At 35.4% G+C, this 17,851-nt stretch overlaps 1 protein-coding gene across 2 annotated transcripts in view; it reads left to right on the plus strand.

Annotated features, from left to right (window-relative positions):
* The window catches only part of COL11A1 (collagen type XI alpha 1 chain), a 202,299-nt gene that overhangs the window by 126,160 nt on the left and 58,288 nt on the right, over nt 1-17,851 (plus strand). For both annotated transcript variants that reach the window (XM_078072675.1, XM_078072676.1), the window contains 4 exons: nt 3,588-3,641; nt 6,562-6,669; nt 7,066-7,155; nt 7,413-7,466. In XM_078072675.1, the coding sequence (XP_077928801.1) occupies nt 3,588-3,641; nt 6,562-6,669; nt 7,066-7,155; nt 7,413-7,466 (306 nt within the window). The remainder of the gene's footprint in view (nt 1-3,587; nt 3,642-6,561; nt 6,670-7,065; nt 7,156-7,412; nt 7,467-17,851) is intronic.

Below are 17,851 nucleotides of genomic sequence, written 5' to 3' on the forward strand. Positions count from 1 at the left end.
AAATCACAACACAGACTAGCTTTGACGGTGTGGTTCAAAGTCATTTTAGGGCATGCAGCCAGCATGAAGACATATTTGGAGTTGCACTATAGTGCACACACAGCAACAAATCTGAAAACAGGATGATTTTTTTGCGTATAGGATAAACAATCTATCAGCAGCAGCTCAATTCCTGTTTTGCTCACCAAGCGACGATGCTTAGGGTAACAACTTCTTCATTTTAGTCAGATTGTAAACTTCAAAGTCTTGGATTTCAAAAGCAGAATCAAATATGATTTAGTGAGACCAAAGAGTAAAATTGTTTGGGTTTCCTCCCGGGAATTACATCTGCATGAGGAGCATAAAATAAACTCTTTAACAGAGAATCCATACTCAGATTTGCAAACCTACTCTCCAAATCTTGCAGTCAATCATTTTTAACTAAGTCATTGCATAGCTTTGTGGGAGTAACTCTGGAATATTTTCAAACTGTCTTTTGGAAAAGGGATACCTAGAGAATAGGCACTGTAAAATCCCTTTTGTCTCCAGTTTAATCAAGACCTTCTGCTTCTACCAGAGGAACTATATTATTATATATAACATTTCAATTTAAACAAAGCATATTAAAACAGCATATTAACTAAGTGATTCTAAGATGGATATTCTCCTCTAGTAGTTTCTCATAGACAAAGTCTAGAATTATTTCTGGAAGACTGTATTCCTGATTTCAAATTCACTTTTAAGAGCAAGAGTGAATCATCCCAGAGTTAGGAACCTTTTTTTCTCACCTTGTTCTGTGCTGACCGGGATTCACAGGATTGCCTTGTACAAGAAAGAGTCAGAATCTAGAGTGGCCATGTTGCTCTATGTGTGTCACCTTATTTTCACGGAGGAATTCTTTTGTTGTATTTGAGATTTGTCCCCAGTGAGAAAGCCTTGAATTGCAGTTTCATTCTGATGTTTTACAATTCAAAGCTTTTTAAGGCCACTGGCAATAATTCGAAATAATTTCTGTTATACTGAAACAACCCAAATTTGTCTCGGGAACACACCTGCCAAATCCTACAGTCATCCTAAAATTAACTTAGTCTCCAACAGATTATCAAAGTAGGAGTTAACATTTTTATTGGGTCTTAGAGCAGACCCGGCGTAGCAAAGTGATCTCCGTTTTCAGGGACTTTGAAAAACATAATTTAACTTGTTATTCTAAAATTAAATGGCAAGTATAGTCTTATTATATGACAATACTGAACAAACACACTCCATTGTGAACTATAAAATTTTCTTGTACATGGTTTATTTGTGTCACATTTATTGGATATTTGCAAATACTCTGAATGTATTAAGGAGCAGACATAAAAACAGGCTGTCCTCCAGCTCCTCCCAAATCAGTCACCTACTCAAATGCGATAGCACCCAAGGTTTCTCTTTCCACATTTTTCACAGAATTTCCTAATTAAGCATTGATTTTTAATCAGTTGATTTTCATTAATTATTATTACAGTCATTTCTTGTGTGTTGTTCTTGCTCTCGCAGTTACTGAGAAAAAAAAATCTTGTAAGACTTTAAATTTTTTTTTCAAGTTCAGTATTGCATTTATATCTTCATGTCAAACTTAGTGATCAGAAATTGGGAGAATCCAGACAGAGGGAATAGACTTTGAAACTATGTGGAGTATGGCTATTCAGAGAAAGGTTAGAAAATCAGCATGGCTAGAATGTAAAACATATTCTATGATATATTTCCCTTGTATTAATTTGTTTTGGTATTTTTTTAAGATTTTTTTAAAGATTTTATGTATGTATGTATGTATGTATGTATTTATTTTATTTATTTGACAGAAAGAGAGAACAAGCAGGGGAGTGTCAGGTAGAGGGAGAGGGAGAAGCAGGCTTCTGGCTGAGCAGGGAGCCCAATGCGGGACTGGATCCCAAGACCCCGAATCATGACTTGAGCCAAAGGCAGATGCTTAGCTGACTGAGCCACCCAGGAGCCCCTGTTTTGCTATTAAAAGTGGTATCTCAGGACAAACCCTGCTGATCTTAAGAATTAATGGATTTAAAAAAATAAAAGGAATCAATGAAGGGGGGGAAATCGGAGGGGGAGATGAACCATGAGAGACTATGGACTCTGAGAAACAAACTGAGGGTTCTAGAAGGGAGGAGGATGGGGGGATGGGTTAGCCTGGTGATGGGTATTAAAGAGGGCACGTACTGCATGGAGCACTGGGTGTTGTGCGCAGGCAATGAATCATGGAACACTACATCAGGGACTAATGATGTAATGTATGGCGATTAACATAACATAATAAAATAAAAAAATGTAAAAAAATTAAAAAAATTAAAAATAGAAAGAATCTGTTTTCTTTCCCTGAAATGTCAATTAAAGTTATTACAATTACAGGTTCTTTTCCTTTTTTTCTACTTATAAAATTTTGTTATTATAAATAATTTCATCAGTTATCTGGAAGGTTGCGATACAAACCCAGGACTACAGTGTCTGCCCTTTGCTTTTCAATCTTATTATTTCCAGTCTCATGTTGCTGTGAATACTTTTGCAAACGCTATTTGCTTTAATTCAGTTCTGAAGGTTTTTCTCCCCGTATTTTGAAGCTACTTCTCCAACTGTTAAATGGAAGTTAACTTACATGAGAAAGAAATTTGCCAATCATAAAACAGTCATATGGAATGAATAACCCACGAGTCTAGAGAAATATAGACACCAAAATATACGCTCAAAGCTTTGTTTAGTGACTACCTGCTGCTTACATCTCCCAGATTTTATCTTAATGGCTGCATTATTTACAAGGTACATTTGTAACTGTATTTTGGGGGATTTTAAGAAAGAATACTGATAAAATGCTGAAATGATTACTAATCATGCACAGTGTTCTTTTTATAAATGTACTCTACATCCTGTTTTATTTTTGTTTTTATTTTGTTTTGATTCTGTTCTCGTTTTATGTTGGAATGCAGGAAAGGAAAATGCATTCATATCACAGCCCATAGATTTATCTCTATATATAGAACCAGTGGACTGTTTCAAGAATGTCTAAATCATCATTTATTTTATCCATAAACATTGCTATGTTAAAATTCTCGCTATTGTTCGACCAGGTAGAATGGGCTCAGAATACGTTTTCCCTCCATCTTCATCCCATTATCTTCTTTTCTTTTTTAAGTTTATTGAAAGTAATCATTGGACTATAATATGAAATAGTGAGGATGGTAAATTTAGAATTTTAAAGAAAACTGGAATATAATAACTCATATTTAAGCATTTAAAAATAAGTATTTTTAGGGGTGCCTGGGTGGCTCAGTCAGTTAAGCATCTGACTTGATTTTGGCTCAGGTCCTGATCTCAGGGTTGTGAGATTGGGCCCTATGTCTGGCTCTATGCTCAGCTCATGCTTGGGCTTCTCTCTCTCTCTCCCTCTTCCTCTGCTCACCCCCCAAAATAAAGAAAGAAAAACAATAAAATAAAATAAATTTTAAAAATAAGTATTTTTAGCCAAAAAGTGACTTTGTTTTAATGTGAGTTATATTACCAAATTTTAATTTATGCTTTTGTCATGAATAGCTTTAACAGATTATGCTTTCTTTCCTTAGGGATTTCAAGGCAAGACTGGCCCCCCTGGGCCAGGGGGTGTCGTTGGACCACAGGTATGTCCTTTTACTTTATTTCTCTAATAAAATTTATTTTCCTGTTTATATTTTCATCTTTTCTATGCTGTATAAAATCTGCCCATTTTATTATGATTCAAAGTGATGTATTTTAGATTTTACATCACATTTAAATAAATGCAACTGGCCTAACTCAAATAAACTGCAGCAAACTATTACTTAGCTGAAGAGATTTTTCAGTTGGCTGCATAAATAAATGAGAATAAAACAAATAATGAAAATTAAGTCAGAAAATTCACAATGAAGTTAACGTGAAAGCCTGACCACAGTACTATCTGCGAAAACCACCAAAATGCTTTATTAGAAAAGTTGACCCTCATCTTTTCCTCGAATTTCAAATTACAAAATAACTTCAGATTTCTGAGTATAAATTAGATTTAGATGTATAATATATTAGAAATATAATATAAAGCTTTGAACTCAGATTTTTTCCTTAAATTGTAATATTTATAGTATATTGCATGTTTCTTAAGATTTTTGTCTTTATAAAAATGATTTCCATCAATGATAAAATATTAGTTTGTAACCTTTGAATATGTCTAAATAATGACAAAGACAGATAGCTTTTTCAACATAGGTGGCAGAAAGAGTCTCAAAAATGGATGCAGTACACTGAATTATAGAATAATTTGTGAGAATAGAAAATATTTATTCTGGAAAAGTGGCATTGAATGGAAAGAACAAATTCAGTTTAGTCAGCTGGAATTTTACCCCTGCTAATAACAAATCATAGCAAAAGAGCAGGAGCAGTTGAATAAGTGTTTTAATTATTTAATTGCTTTAAATAGTTTCTTCTCAGACTATAATTGGTTCTTAAGACTTTGTAACTCAAATACACCCACAAACACAAACACACAAACGTGCACATCTAAACACACATATAAGCAGAGAAACAAAAAGCTGCATCTTCTTTCGAGGAATATGTGTGACAAAGGCAAAAATGAATTCTTGGAGTGGTTAATCATTTAATTCCAGAGATGAATCCTGAACCAAGGGAAATGCTGTTTACTCTTTTATAAAAGAAAAATGTAGTATGCATGATTTTTTTTTGGCATATTTTTTTTGTGTGTGTGCTGAAGAACTCTTTTTTTTAAGATTTTATGTATTTATTTAGAGGGAGAACGTGCATGCGAGTGAGGGTAGGGGCATAGGGAGAGGGAGAGGGAGAGAGAGAATCTCAAGCAGACTCTGCGCTGAGCATGGAGCCCCATGCGGGGCTAGATCTCATGACCCCGAAATCAGGACATGAGCCAAAATCTAGAGTCGGTTGCTTAACCGACTCAGCCACCCAGGTGCCTCCATGCTGAAAAATTCCTAACGGCTTACCTGTTTTGATTAAAAAAATACTCCCTCAATAATTAGCTACCCTTATTTTTTTCATCTCAAGCAACTTCATGGCAATTTTCTGTGAAAAAATATAACTTAAAGAATGATTCCTATTACATTCAATATCCATGAATAGAAATGGCATTAAAGTCCAACTAGAATGTTATTCAAGGGACTTAACTGAATATTTGAGGACTTTACCCCTTTTGAAAATTCATCTCTGCCTAATGTAGACATCTGGCTTCTGAGATCTTTGTTGTTGTTGTTGTTAAAGTATCAGGTGTTTTACTGAGGATGCGTTTCCATTGAGTTAGTTTTCTTTATTGGTTCTTTTAAGAGAGAAAATCCAATTCCTGATTTCAGTAACCTAATTTTCATGTTCGGACAAAAGAAGTTTAATAGGAAAATAGATTTAATAGGAACAATATTGATTGTGATATTTGATATTCACTCCTTTTTTTGTAGTCATGTGAATCCTTGCTCATTTTTGTCTCAATGGTGATAGAGCCATTAAATTAGATCAATTTTACCTTGTTTACTACTGAAATTCCAGTGATCAGATATTCAAGAAAAATTCCTTTTTGGGGGAATGTTTGTACCTTAATTGGGGACTTTCAGCAACATATAATTAAAAGAATTTAAACCTAGAAATTTACACTGAAATATGAGGCAGCTACGTTCTTTATGCAAGACCAGAGGCTAAGAATCTGTTGCATTTTTAGAGAAATAACAGGGAATGATGATGCATAAGCAACTTCAACAACACATTCCACTGTTTAACAACTTTACATCTGGAAACTTTCCCTTTATATGTCTTTAACTTAAATCCTTCATTTTGCTTTATTCTAAGTGGAGATAGAGAGCAACTGGCCACCATTCTCTATTTACACTTGAAAGCTCATTAAACTTTAGCACCACAGAACAGCACCACTCAGGGGACACATAAATGACCCGACATTTTTCACTTTGGCATTTGTAGCAATTTAAGGCAGCGGGCTATTTGTTACAGCCTTTGGCCGGGAGGAACTGCCAGCCCAAACTCGAGGCCTGCAGGATCTCCCTGCTACATTCCCTAGACTTTGTCAAATGCATATAGATTAACTATAGAGAGGTCTCCAGTCTTGGAAATTCCAAGGAGATCTGCTTTGGTTGTTGGGGTTCCAGGGGACCGAGGCTTATTATCAAGCAGTGATTCATTGAGTAGCTACCAATGTGGTACCAAGGCCTCTTTTACTCCTAACCACATTTGACATCTTATATAAAAAGAGGGAATGGGATGAAACTAGTTAAAAACTGCAGTTTTTAACAATACTTTGGCCTCACTCTGAAGCACTTTTGGCATTGAACAAAGAAAATAGCTCTTTGAATTTACCTAAGTCAGTTCTTAACCAAGGATGACACTTATTCTTTTCAGACTCCTCCCAGATATGCTGCTTTTCTGTTTTGTAGGACAGCATGGAAATAAATGAGAATGATAACCTTCTGTGAAAGGGAGTACTACTTCTTTGGGATTTATGTTATCCTTACCAAAAGTAAAAGAGCAATCTAATGAGGTTTTGCTGATCCATTTTAGGGACCAACTGGCGAGACTGGTCCGATAGGTGAACGAGGACATCCTGGCCCTCCGGGACCTCCTGGTGAGCAAGGTCTTCCCGGTGCTGCAGGAAAAGAAGGTGCAAAGGTATGACACGCTCGAGGAAACTTCTTGGCTGAAAGCATCCATTTACTTTTCACTGTAGCTTCTCATCATTTGTCCATAGAGTCTCTACATGTTAGCACAGTATTTAAATGGATCAGAAAGATACACCGGTAAAATATTCAGCTTATTGTTCTTCAAGGTGTGCCTGAATGATAACATAAGACCAGTTAGCTCCATTGACCATAAAGCCATCCATTTATACGCAGTTTTTAAATATAGGTAGCGGTCAGTTCATTTTAATGTATATGGCATTCCACACAATATTCTCATTATTGAATGACATTTAGGTTTTACTTACAGGTTAGAGACAATAACAGCTTTGCGTATAGAAACATGTAGAAATTACTCTCTATGATTGATGTGTATTATGTTCTTTAGGGTGACCCAGGTCCTCAAGGTATCTCAGGGAAGGACGGGCCAGCAGGACTACGTGGTTTCCCAGGTGAAAGAGGTCTTCCTGGAGCTCAGGTATAATCAGCATATAGATAAAGCATGTAAATGAGATTGCTTATCAGAAGCATTTTTCTTAGGAGTTAACTAAATAGAGACTTATAAGTAATTAAGGGGAGATGCATAAGCATAAGCATTGATTATCATAATATATATAGAAATGTATATTTGTGTCTAAAACACTTCTTACCTTTTTCGTTTTATCAATCATACATCTCCTATTTATATTCAAGTCACATTGATTCATTTTCATTGTTTTTATTCTCATTTCCCAGGGTGCACCTGGACTGAAAGGAGGGGAAGGTCCCCAGGGCCCACCGGGTCCAGTTGTAAGTATGATTATAATAAATAGCCATGCTACCCGTGGTTGCAAATTATAGCTCTTCTTTCATTACTCTCATGCTGTGATCCCACGGTGTGTAGGAGAGAAAATAAACACACGTCAATCAAATCAGTCAATGTCTGGTTTCTACTAATTGCATGCACTAATGAGTGCAGAAACAGAGGAGTTTAGATGACTGGAAATATTTACTCCACCGCTGCTGTCAGGAGGTAAAAGGAGCTAGTTTGCTTCTTAAATACCCACAGAAATAAATCATAATTTTTCTTATTGTGAGTACTTGATGAGACTTGAATTTTGTCAATGCTTTTACAAAACTCTCCTAAGCCGGAAAAGCATTCATGTATGTGTTATATCCAGATTGCTTTATTTAGTTAATGTAACCTTATGAAATAATGGGCAAATGAGCAAATATCAGATTTTTACTTCACCTTTTCCTTTTTTGAGATATAGATCAATCCCTCTGAAAGCAGTTGAATACAGCCTTCATTTGTGCCCACGAGTTTACCTTTGTTCTCACCTGTACTCCGAAAGGTTACCAATAACAGCCAAACTGCCAACTTTAGTGGCCTCATCTTATTCTCCATCTTATTTCACCAAGCCGAAAACCTGAAAGTGGCTTTAAATCCTCTTTCAACTTCCTTATACAAAATGTTGACATCATATTAGTCCCCCCAAAATGTTTCTTTAATTTGTCCCCCTTTCTTGATCACCACTGCTCCCACCTTTGTTCAGACTCTCCTGTCTCTCCTTGCTCAGTAGTGTCTTAACTCATGTCCCTGACTCCATTTACTTAGCCTCTTCAGTTTTGCCCACTGGTTTGAGAATTACAGGTGTACATCTTTAACTATGCCCTCCCTCTACTTTTCTGCAGCTCATGGTCCCACGCTGCCTTCAGAAACACACTCCTTATAATGACCAATGAGTCATCTTCACAGCTTGGTCCCATTCACCATAGCCTGTTTTATTTGCCTTGTTGACTCCCTCTAGTTCTACCCAATTTCATGCACTGAACTTCTTGCTTCTCAAACTGCCACGATCTTCTATACTTTGCAGAGAGAATACAATTTACTTTTCCCCTTTTCCAGGAAACCCCGTTTTCCCTTTCTCTACTTGACAAAAATTCTACTCACCCAAAAAGATGAGGCTGAAATGTTAAATCTCTATAAAGTCATCTCTGGACAGTTTGCCTCCATTTCATTTATTGGTGAAATTTTTTCACCTTTAGTGCTCTTTGTTACGGTTTGTATTTTAGAAATTACATTGGAATATAATCGGTTGTCTCTCTCGGTAGACTGTGAGTTTCTGTGTTATTTTAGTACATCAAGGCGCAGTGCTGACACACAGTAATCCTTCCAAATCTACCTATTTGAATTATCAGAAAGCCTGATATTGGAGTTAAGTGTATATAGCATAACTAATACTGAGAACATGGCATTATAACCTTTGGCAGATTGATTAACATATTTAATCTGCAGATCACATAAATGTCATGTTATAATGATTAAGGTAGGTATGGACACACGGTAAAGATTTTTTAAAAGGAAAAATAAGCATTTCAGTAATATATTTGACCTTCTATATGCATAAAATTATGTAGAACATTTAATAATGTCCTCGTAAGTTAGTGCTGGTAGCACTAGCAGAAACAACAGCTGAATACAACAGAAGTTTTTATTTGAGCATAGAATCTTCAAATTATTCAGCACAATGCAATTCATTTAATCGGATCTTCAGGATCTAAAGTGATTTTATTTTAGGAATATGTATATATATTTTAAGATCAAATTATTATATCTGTGAAACCTGAGTCATGACGATAAGGATTACATTGAAGTTATTCTTTAGGGCCCAATCAAATAATGCTATCCCAGGTGTTTGGAATAGTTAATATCTGTGTATTTGTAGGGTGCATAGTATATACAGGAGATATACTTTAACAGAATGGTAATCAACAATTATCTGACCAAATGTAGAATTGCATTTTACGTATGATATGAAAATCTAATATTTATTTAGTTGGCTTCAACACGATTTATTTGGCAATTGGTGTTTACCTCCCCATACACAATTAAGTTCCATGGAATATATCCCTTTAAGTGACTTTAAGATAAACCATTTCAAAAAGAAACACACCAAACACTAAGCAGCACTATTAGACAGTCAATGATTAAATGCCTAATGGCATACAAACCATAAATATGAATTCTGCAAGGGCGGGAGGAAAAGAAGAGAAAGCGGAAAAAAATCCTTGCAGGAGGTGGCTTCACAGAGGGCAGAAGATTTCAAGATGATTTAAGAGCAAGAAAAAAGGGGCGCCTGGGTGGCTCAGTTGGTTAAGCGACTGCCTTCGGCTCAGGTCATGATCCTGGAGTTCCGGGATCGAGTCCCGCATCGGGCTCCCTGCTCAGCAGGGGGTCTGCTTCTCCTTCTGACCCTCTTCCCTCTCTTGCTCTCTGTCTCTCATTCTCTCTCTCTCAAGTAGATAAAATCTTAAAAAAAAAAAAAGCAAGAAAAAAAATAAGTATTAGAGAATATCTGATTTTACCAAAGTGGAGTACATTGGGAAAAGGACTAAAATTTGATAAATTCTCGCTAGGATCCAGGCACTCTGCTATGTATTAACATAATTTAAAGCTAAAGCAGATATATGAATGGCATATGATTATTGAAGTTCTAAAATGGTAAGTTGAAGTAATTTGAAGATTTGAAGTTTTGGGAGCAAGTGGAGAAAAAAAATGAAATACAGTCTTTTGGTGTAAAAATTAATTTTAGGGAAAATGTCATTATTAGTGTGTAATATATAACAGAAATGGGAGAGACTCGATGAGCATAAAAGCTCAGTGATCAATGTCATGATATGAGTGAGCCAGTGATAAGGCCAGTAGGAAGTCAAAGAACAGTGCAGATGTAACAAACACGAGGAAGGCAGGATAGGAGGATTTATTACTAAGATTGGATGTGGGCAGTGAGGAAAGATGAAAGCTGAGTGATGACCTCAAGCTTGTGTCCTTGTGAGAATGACAGTTTGGTGACGCCTTCCATGCCTGGAGCAATTTTACCTGGTCAGGATCAACAACAACAAAGACAAAACACTCTCACATGGAAACCCAAAACCTCTCAGCAGTCACAAGAGATTTTAAAAGGCTTTCCTACTTTGCTAATAGAAATGCTCCACAGAGGCTTTTGAATTCCACAGAGGTTTGTGAGTTCATTTATTTTGAACTAACACCCTTTCTTATAATAAATTCACATATCCAATTCTGTATGCATCAACCAATTGAATCTCCTCAAAGCTGATGCAAAAGAAACAACTAAAGACATCATTCATATGTGTTAGTTCCTTGTGCTATTGCTTTAATTGCTATAAATTATAGTAAAGAGGTATATGGTGATGACTTATACTTTGTATCAAGTTTTTTATCTTTTTTTTTAAGGGGGGGTAGAGGGTAAAGGAGAGAGAAAGAATCTTAAGCAGGCTCCACATCCAGTGTGGAGCCCCCCACGGGGCTCTATCTCACAACCCTGAGATCATGACCTGATCCAAAATCAAGAGTCAGATGCTTAACTGACTGAGCCACTCAGGCACCCCTGGTAACAAGTTTTAAACAAACCTTGGTTTACTCCATCTAAAGCAATTATGTACATGTGAAATTTGATTGGAAAAAGTTTTATTCCAAATGAAAAGATTAAAAGAAAAACTGTTGATTTTCTAGATGTAAACCATAACTTACTCAGAAAATTTGTTCATGTTAATTTTTATCTTTTGAGCTTCAAGACTTTGTATGGTGTTACCTTGCAATTGATAGTAAACACAAGGAGTGGTGACTTTTTTGGCAAGAAAGATAAGCTCTATTTTGCAGTGTTGATCAAAGAGTGATGTCAAAATATCAGAGGCATATATCTGGTCACTTGGTGAGAGACAATGAAATTCTAAGTCATAAGGGATAAAGGTATACAAAAATATCCTGTAAACTTCTTGATTCTATAGTAGATGGGTCTGAGTTTATATCCATCTATATTAACTTTCCCTTTGAGATATTGACCAAGTCATGGTAAGTGCAGGACTGAAATTCTTAAGAACAGAGAGGGATGAAGGTTTTGGTTATTCATATTAAAGCAAAAATATTTAAGTGATGGATTCTCTGCAGAAAGAATGTGAATAAAGAATGTGAAAGGTAAAGGAAATAGAAAAGGGAGATGAAGTAATGTTAGAAGTGTTTATTCTTTCAACTCTTAATGCTAGGAACTTTATAATCTTTATTTGATTTGATTCTTGGCTGCCTGACCCAGTAGAGATTATCATTCCATTTTTTTTCTTTTTTTTTAATTTTTTTTAAATTTTTTATTGTTATGTTAATCCCCATACATTACATCATTAGTTTTAGATGTAGTGTTCCATGATTCATTGTTTGTGCATAACACCCAGTGCTCCATGCAGAACGTGCCCTCCTCAATACCCATCACCAGGCTAACCCATCCTCCCATCCCCCTCCCCTCTAGAACCCTCAGTTTGTTTTTCAGAGTCCATTGTCTCTAATGGTTTGTCTACCCCTCCGATTTCCCCCCCTTCATCCTTCCCCTCCTGCTATCTTCTTTTTTTTTTTCTTAACATATATTGCATTATTTGTTTCAGAGGTACAGATCTGAGATTCAACAGCCTTGCACAATTCACAGTGCTTACCAGAGCACATACCCTCCCCAGTGTCTATCACCCAGTCACCCCATCCCTCCCACCCATCCCCACTCCAGCAACCCTCAGTTTGTTTCCTGAGATTAAGAATTCCTCATATCAGTGAGGTCATATGATACATGTCTTTCTCTGTTTGACTTATTTCACTCAGCATAATACCCTCCAGTTCCATCCATGTCGTTGCAAATGGCAAGATTTCATTCCTTTTGATGGCTTCATAATATTTCATTGTATATATATACCACATCTTCTTTTTTTTTTAATTTTTTTATTGTTGTTAATCCCTATACATTACATCATTAGTTTTAGATATAGTGTTCCATGATTCATTGTTTGTATACCACATCTTCTGTATCCATTCATCTGTCGATGGACATCTTGGCTCTTTCCACAGTTTGGCTATTGTGGACATTGCTGCTATAAACATCGGGGTGCACATACCCTTTCGGATCCCTACTTTTATATCTTTGGGGTAAATACCCAGTAGTGCAACTGCTGGATCATATGGTAGCTCTATTTTCAACTTTTTCAGGAACCTCCATACTGTTTTCCAGAGTGGCTGCACCAGCTTGCATTCCCACCAACAGTGTAGGAGGGTTCCCCTTTCTCTGCATCCCCGCCAACATCTGTCATTTCCTGACTTGTTAATTTTAGCCATTCTGACTAGTGTGAGGTTCCATTTTTAAAGGCAAAGGATCTGGGGCTTAGAGAAAGTAAACAACTGACCCGAGTTCATAGTCCTTTGGAGACAAAAAGTCATGATAACACATTACACAAACTCATTTCCAAATATGTATACCTCTCACTCTGCAAAATCTGCTTAATTGTTCTTCCTCTCCCTCTCTCTCCCTACCTGTCCCTCTCTCAATCTCTCTACTTCTTTACCCCCCTCTCTCTCAGTTGCATTTTCCCAAGTCCTCTTAATCCTTCTCTAGTGCTGTGAACAATATTTTTTCAAAAGGAAGAGAGTTATAGGAGTTAATATCACAGCTAACTGGCTTTAGTATTCCTATATGTGGTTCTTATAACCGTAGCTTAATTTAAATGAATGAAAGTTCAAACTGCTTAAACAGATGTACAGGTTGAATCCTTAATGACTATAGATGTTTTTCAGTACACTGTTGAATCTTCAGCTTCTTAATCCTAGAATGCAATTTTCAAGGAGCCTAGGTGTGCTGTGTGTTTCTGGATTACTAGAGAAATAAATTCCCTCATTGCACAGGATATTGATGAACTAAAACTAAAAGCCCTAAGTAGGGCTTTTATCAATTAACAGTTCTTGCTTACAGTGAGATTTTTAAAGTTTGTTCATGTCACAATTATGTACCTTATACACTATTTTTTACATATTCTGATCCATACAAAGCAAAATATAATATTTCATAGTCATCCATCCATCCTTGTGCCCATCTGTTTATTTATAAATATTTTTGACATCCATTCTCTTTATTCATAATCCATGTAGTCAGAAATGTACTTCGGGCTAGCTCTGTCCCATTGCTATGACATCCTACAGAAGTGGGCTTACTGAAGCTCTGCTAGGTCCAGCTGAGATGTCATTGGCTTATGTTTGGAGGAACTATGATATGTGGTGTTATACCAACCAAAAAGGATCTATTTGAGGATATGGGAGATTGCTTGATGCGCAGCCCTTGCTATGAATATCCTTAGAAGAAATCTCTTACTAATCATAGCTGTAGAAATCTTTGTAATTTCTTGAGCAGCTAGCTAGCTTTTTTTTTTTTTTTTTACTTTTAACTGTTATGAATTGTGAAACCAAATTCTCTTTTGACTTTGACTTACAAAAATCACGGATTTAAAATTGAGATCCAATAAAAAATAACTGTTTTGCTTTATGACTGTTTTTGTAACTTTCTGAATTCAATTCTATCAAAAATACATGTGATATACTTTAATATTATCTATTATATCTTATTATAATTATTTTTAAAAGTGCTGGACAGGACCCATTAAATTGATTTCACAACCCATGAGTAGATCATGGCCTGAAGTTGGGAAAAACCTTGGTCTATTGTATACATTTTTAGATTACTAATATTATTGCTTCTATCTTTTGCCAATAAAAAGTTACTTGCTTATCTATTTTTCTTGTCTAATCCTTTTTTTGTCTATTTTTTATTTATATTATCTTATATTTTTATGTCTTCCCTGTAAGCTGCTAAAATCTTTTCTTACAGAAAAACTGTAATTAAATAAATATCTGAATATACCAGTCTATTAAGCTCAAGTTAAATAGATTCATTAAACAGATATTTCCTAAAAAGAACTTATGGTATACTGAAGAAGACAGATATGAAATAGATAAAGTAACATAATAAATAATAAGTTATATATTAAATTACAGCACAAAGAAGACGAGATGGGAACAATGATTTTTTTAATGTTCTAATTATAGCTATAAATAAAAATCAGTTTTATCAATGAAAGCAAGTTTTCTAAAGGTTGTGCTACTTGAAGTGATTGTGTATTAAGAAACCGTTTTTCGTGCTCCCACTGAAGACAAACAAAATGATCCCAACAGGGTGCTGTGTCTTTGGGCTTTTAAAGTTTGGCAAAAACCAAGTGCTCACTGTATGCATGATGTTGTACACAAGAGCTGGTAATAGATGCCAATCAAGGCACAGGCATGTTTTCTGATCTCAGGGGGTTTACTCACTAAGTGGATGTCTCGATGCACACACGCAAAGCAGAAAGCAACAAAGGACTGAAAAGAAGAAAGGAAGGCAGTGAAGCATTTTTCTCACATGTTGAACATAAACTTGAGTAAACGTTTTGTATTTATGTAAACACACACTATATATATACATATTATGCAAGCAAATTCTCAGATTGTACCTACCGCCTACGTTTGCACCAAACAAAATCAAGGAAAATGCATTCCCTAAATATCTCTTCTCTGTATATTTTTTCTGGCATGGAACCATCTTCTTGCCAATAGTTCTTTCTCTAAAAATAAGGAGATTAAAATAAAATGGTACATTTAGGAAAAACACCTTCTTTTCCTTACAACCTCTTTTCTTACAACCACATTTTTTTCCCTGAGAGTGGTAGGAGTTGATATGGAGAAAATGTATGAGAGGGGGCCAGACATCTAGCTTCTAAAAGGTAAATGTCCAAGGTTTCAAAATTGTGCCATACATACTTTACGCCTTTCCTATGACTTCTATTTCATGACTATGTCCTGATCATTCTGACTCTTTTTTCCTCTTTATGTGCTATTATTTTTTCTTGTCATTTTTTTCTTAGGAGTTTATAGGTCTCTCCTATCATAATTCCTATTTTTTTCTAATTTTGTTTTTATGCCCTATTCCAGAGAACCTTCTTTTCACTGGCTTTTACCTAGTCCTTGATCCAAGAAATAGATAAATTCTAAGCAGGATTAAATCTCCTGATTAATTCATCATATACTATATTTTTTAAGATAGAGCACATTTTCTCTGTTGGAATCCAGGTAACCTATTATGACATCCAACCAGGAATGAGCAAAGTATAGAGATGGTGGGGATCAATGACCAAAGATTAAGATATACAGGTTTTGGACTTGATCATTCAGTATTTATGCTTTAAATTCTGGTAATGCTTGTTATTTTCCTGACTTTTCGGCTTGTATGACCTAAAATACATGTAATCTGGGGAGTGTGAATTTCCTCGGTTTTGTCCTGAAGGTCAAGTTGTCTTTAAAAGAAAGGGCAGATTTTTTTCCTCCTACTTGAATAGCTCTTGTTTGTAAAAATTTGTGTTTATGCTTCTAAATACAAAAAGGGTGGAAAAAATCTCCACCCTTCTTTTAACAGTGTGACTTCAGATCTACCATATAAGCTGGATCTTAGTTTTCTCTTCTATAAAACTCTCTAGTGGGCTGCTTTTAACTGAATGTTGATGAGATGATTTCTCTGTTTACCACTTTCATTTACTTTACAAATGCTCCTCAGAATATGAAACACCCAGTGAAAATAACAGGAAATACTCATCTGGGTGCTCTCCTGTGTGTGAAGGGTTAAAGAAATAATCACACCGTTCTCTTTGCTCCAAGAACATAAACTGATACTATTCCTTCTTGTATTTTCACTGTAAAGTTTAGAGGAAGGGGCTAGAAGAGGATTAAGTTAACATAAAGTTAATATAGTTACTTAACTATAGAGAGAAATGCAAATTTCTCCCTTTTAAAAGCAGCTATGTGTCTACCTTTCAGTTGAAAACACGTGACCTGTAGTGGTTAATATTTAGTATTAAAATAGCAGAATAAATAAATAAATAAAGCAATATTTTACGATATCATGGTCATTGTAATTCGTTCAAGTCAGCATGTACTATTGTCTCTGCTTTTGCACAGCAAAGAAAAAAAATAAAAAGACAACCTACTGAACGCCTTTGGAAAATGTTTAACTTGCCATGTCCCCATTGCTATTTAAATCACGGGGTGGGAAAATGGTATTTCTATAGTTTTTAGCATTTTTTTCTGTGAGTTCTTTCCAGTTAGGCACTTCTGATGTGTAAAATATTTGTCATTGGTGTAAAAGATGAGTATACCGACAGTTTAAATTAGGATTAAAGATATCATTTTGTGGAAAACTCTCTACCCTTCTTTTAACAGTATAACCTTAGATACACCATGTAAACTTCTGGATCTTAGTTTTCTCTTCTATAAAATTTTACTTCTACACTCATTTGAAATTGCATATCTATTTTTGAAATATGTAGATGTCCATGTCATGTCCAACAGATCTCTAAGATCTGTTGCATTCATACTTTTAAGACAGACATTGCTCAAAGACCTAAAGACCTTTAGAGCTATCACCACATTAAACATCAAACATCACAAAACCTGGGGACAGACTATTTCTGTCCCCATTTTATTGGTGAGAAATGTGAGCCTTTGAGTGGTTAGTCAGTTTGCTCAAGATGGGAATGTTAGTGGTTCCAGTGCCGGAAAGGGAAAGATCACACATACTCACATACTATGGACATGTTTATTTACTTAGGGTCTACTATGTTCGAGTAACTACTCAAAGTTCTGGAAGTCAATGAAAAAAATAAGCAAAAATCCTACCTTTGTGGAGCTGATCATTATCCATTTAATCTATGTGTAAACGCAAATGTATTTGTTTTAAATGTAAATGTTTATTTATCTGACCATCATAAAGCCCTCTGCTCTTTACTATAGCCAGTTATAGAGCTATGCAATACTTTCTATCACTATAAATGTCTACCCTTTATGAAAAAAAAAAATGCATGTGCACCATGAGACTCTCAAGGGCTGCTACCTACCATAATATATTTTGTATTCCCAGTCAGTGTCACAAGAAAGTAGATTCTAACTATATTTTTTGTAGAATGTGCAAATGGGTTCTTTTTTTAATACGGGGTTTAAATTTTTATTTTTTTTAATGAGATTTCTCTAGTGGTTCAGTTGGGAACTAAAGGACTCATAAGGGTTATTCTTTTAAAAGTTGGCTTGGGAATATTTTTAAAAGATTTTGCATGTTTGTAAGATCATTTGCTTAATAGGTATGTATCATCAGAGATTTTCACTTTTCATTTATAGAAGTATAAAACAAAATCATTGCAGAGCATGCTGTTATTAAAAATCTAGACTTATAGAATGTTTGAAATAACTAATGGAAAAAGAAATCACAGTTATACTTTAGGGCACAAATATA

This window comes from Halichoerus grypus, chromosome 5, assembly GCF_964656455.1.
Source record: "Halichoerus grypus chromosome 5, mHalGry1.hap1.1, whole genome shotgun sequence".
In the NCBI taxonomy this organism is placed as follows: domain Eukaryota; kingdom Metazoa; phylum Chordata; class Mammalia; order Carnivora; family Phocidae; genus Halichoerus; species Halichoerus grypus.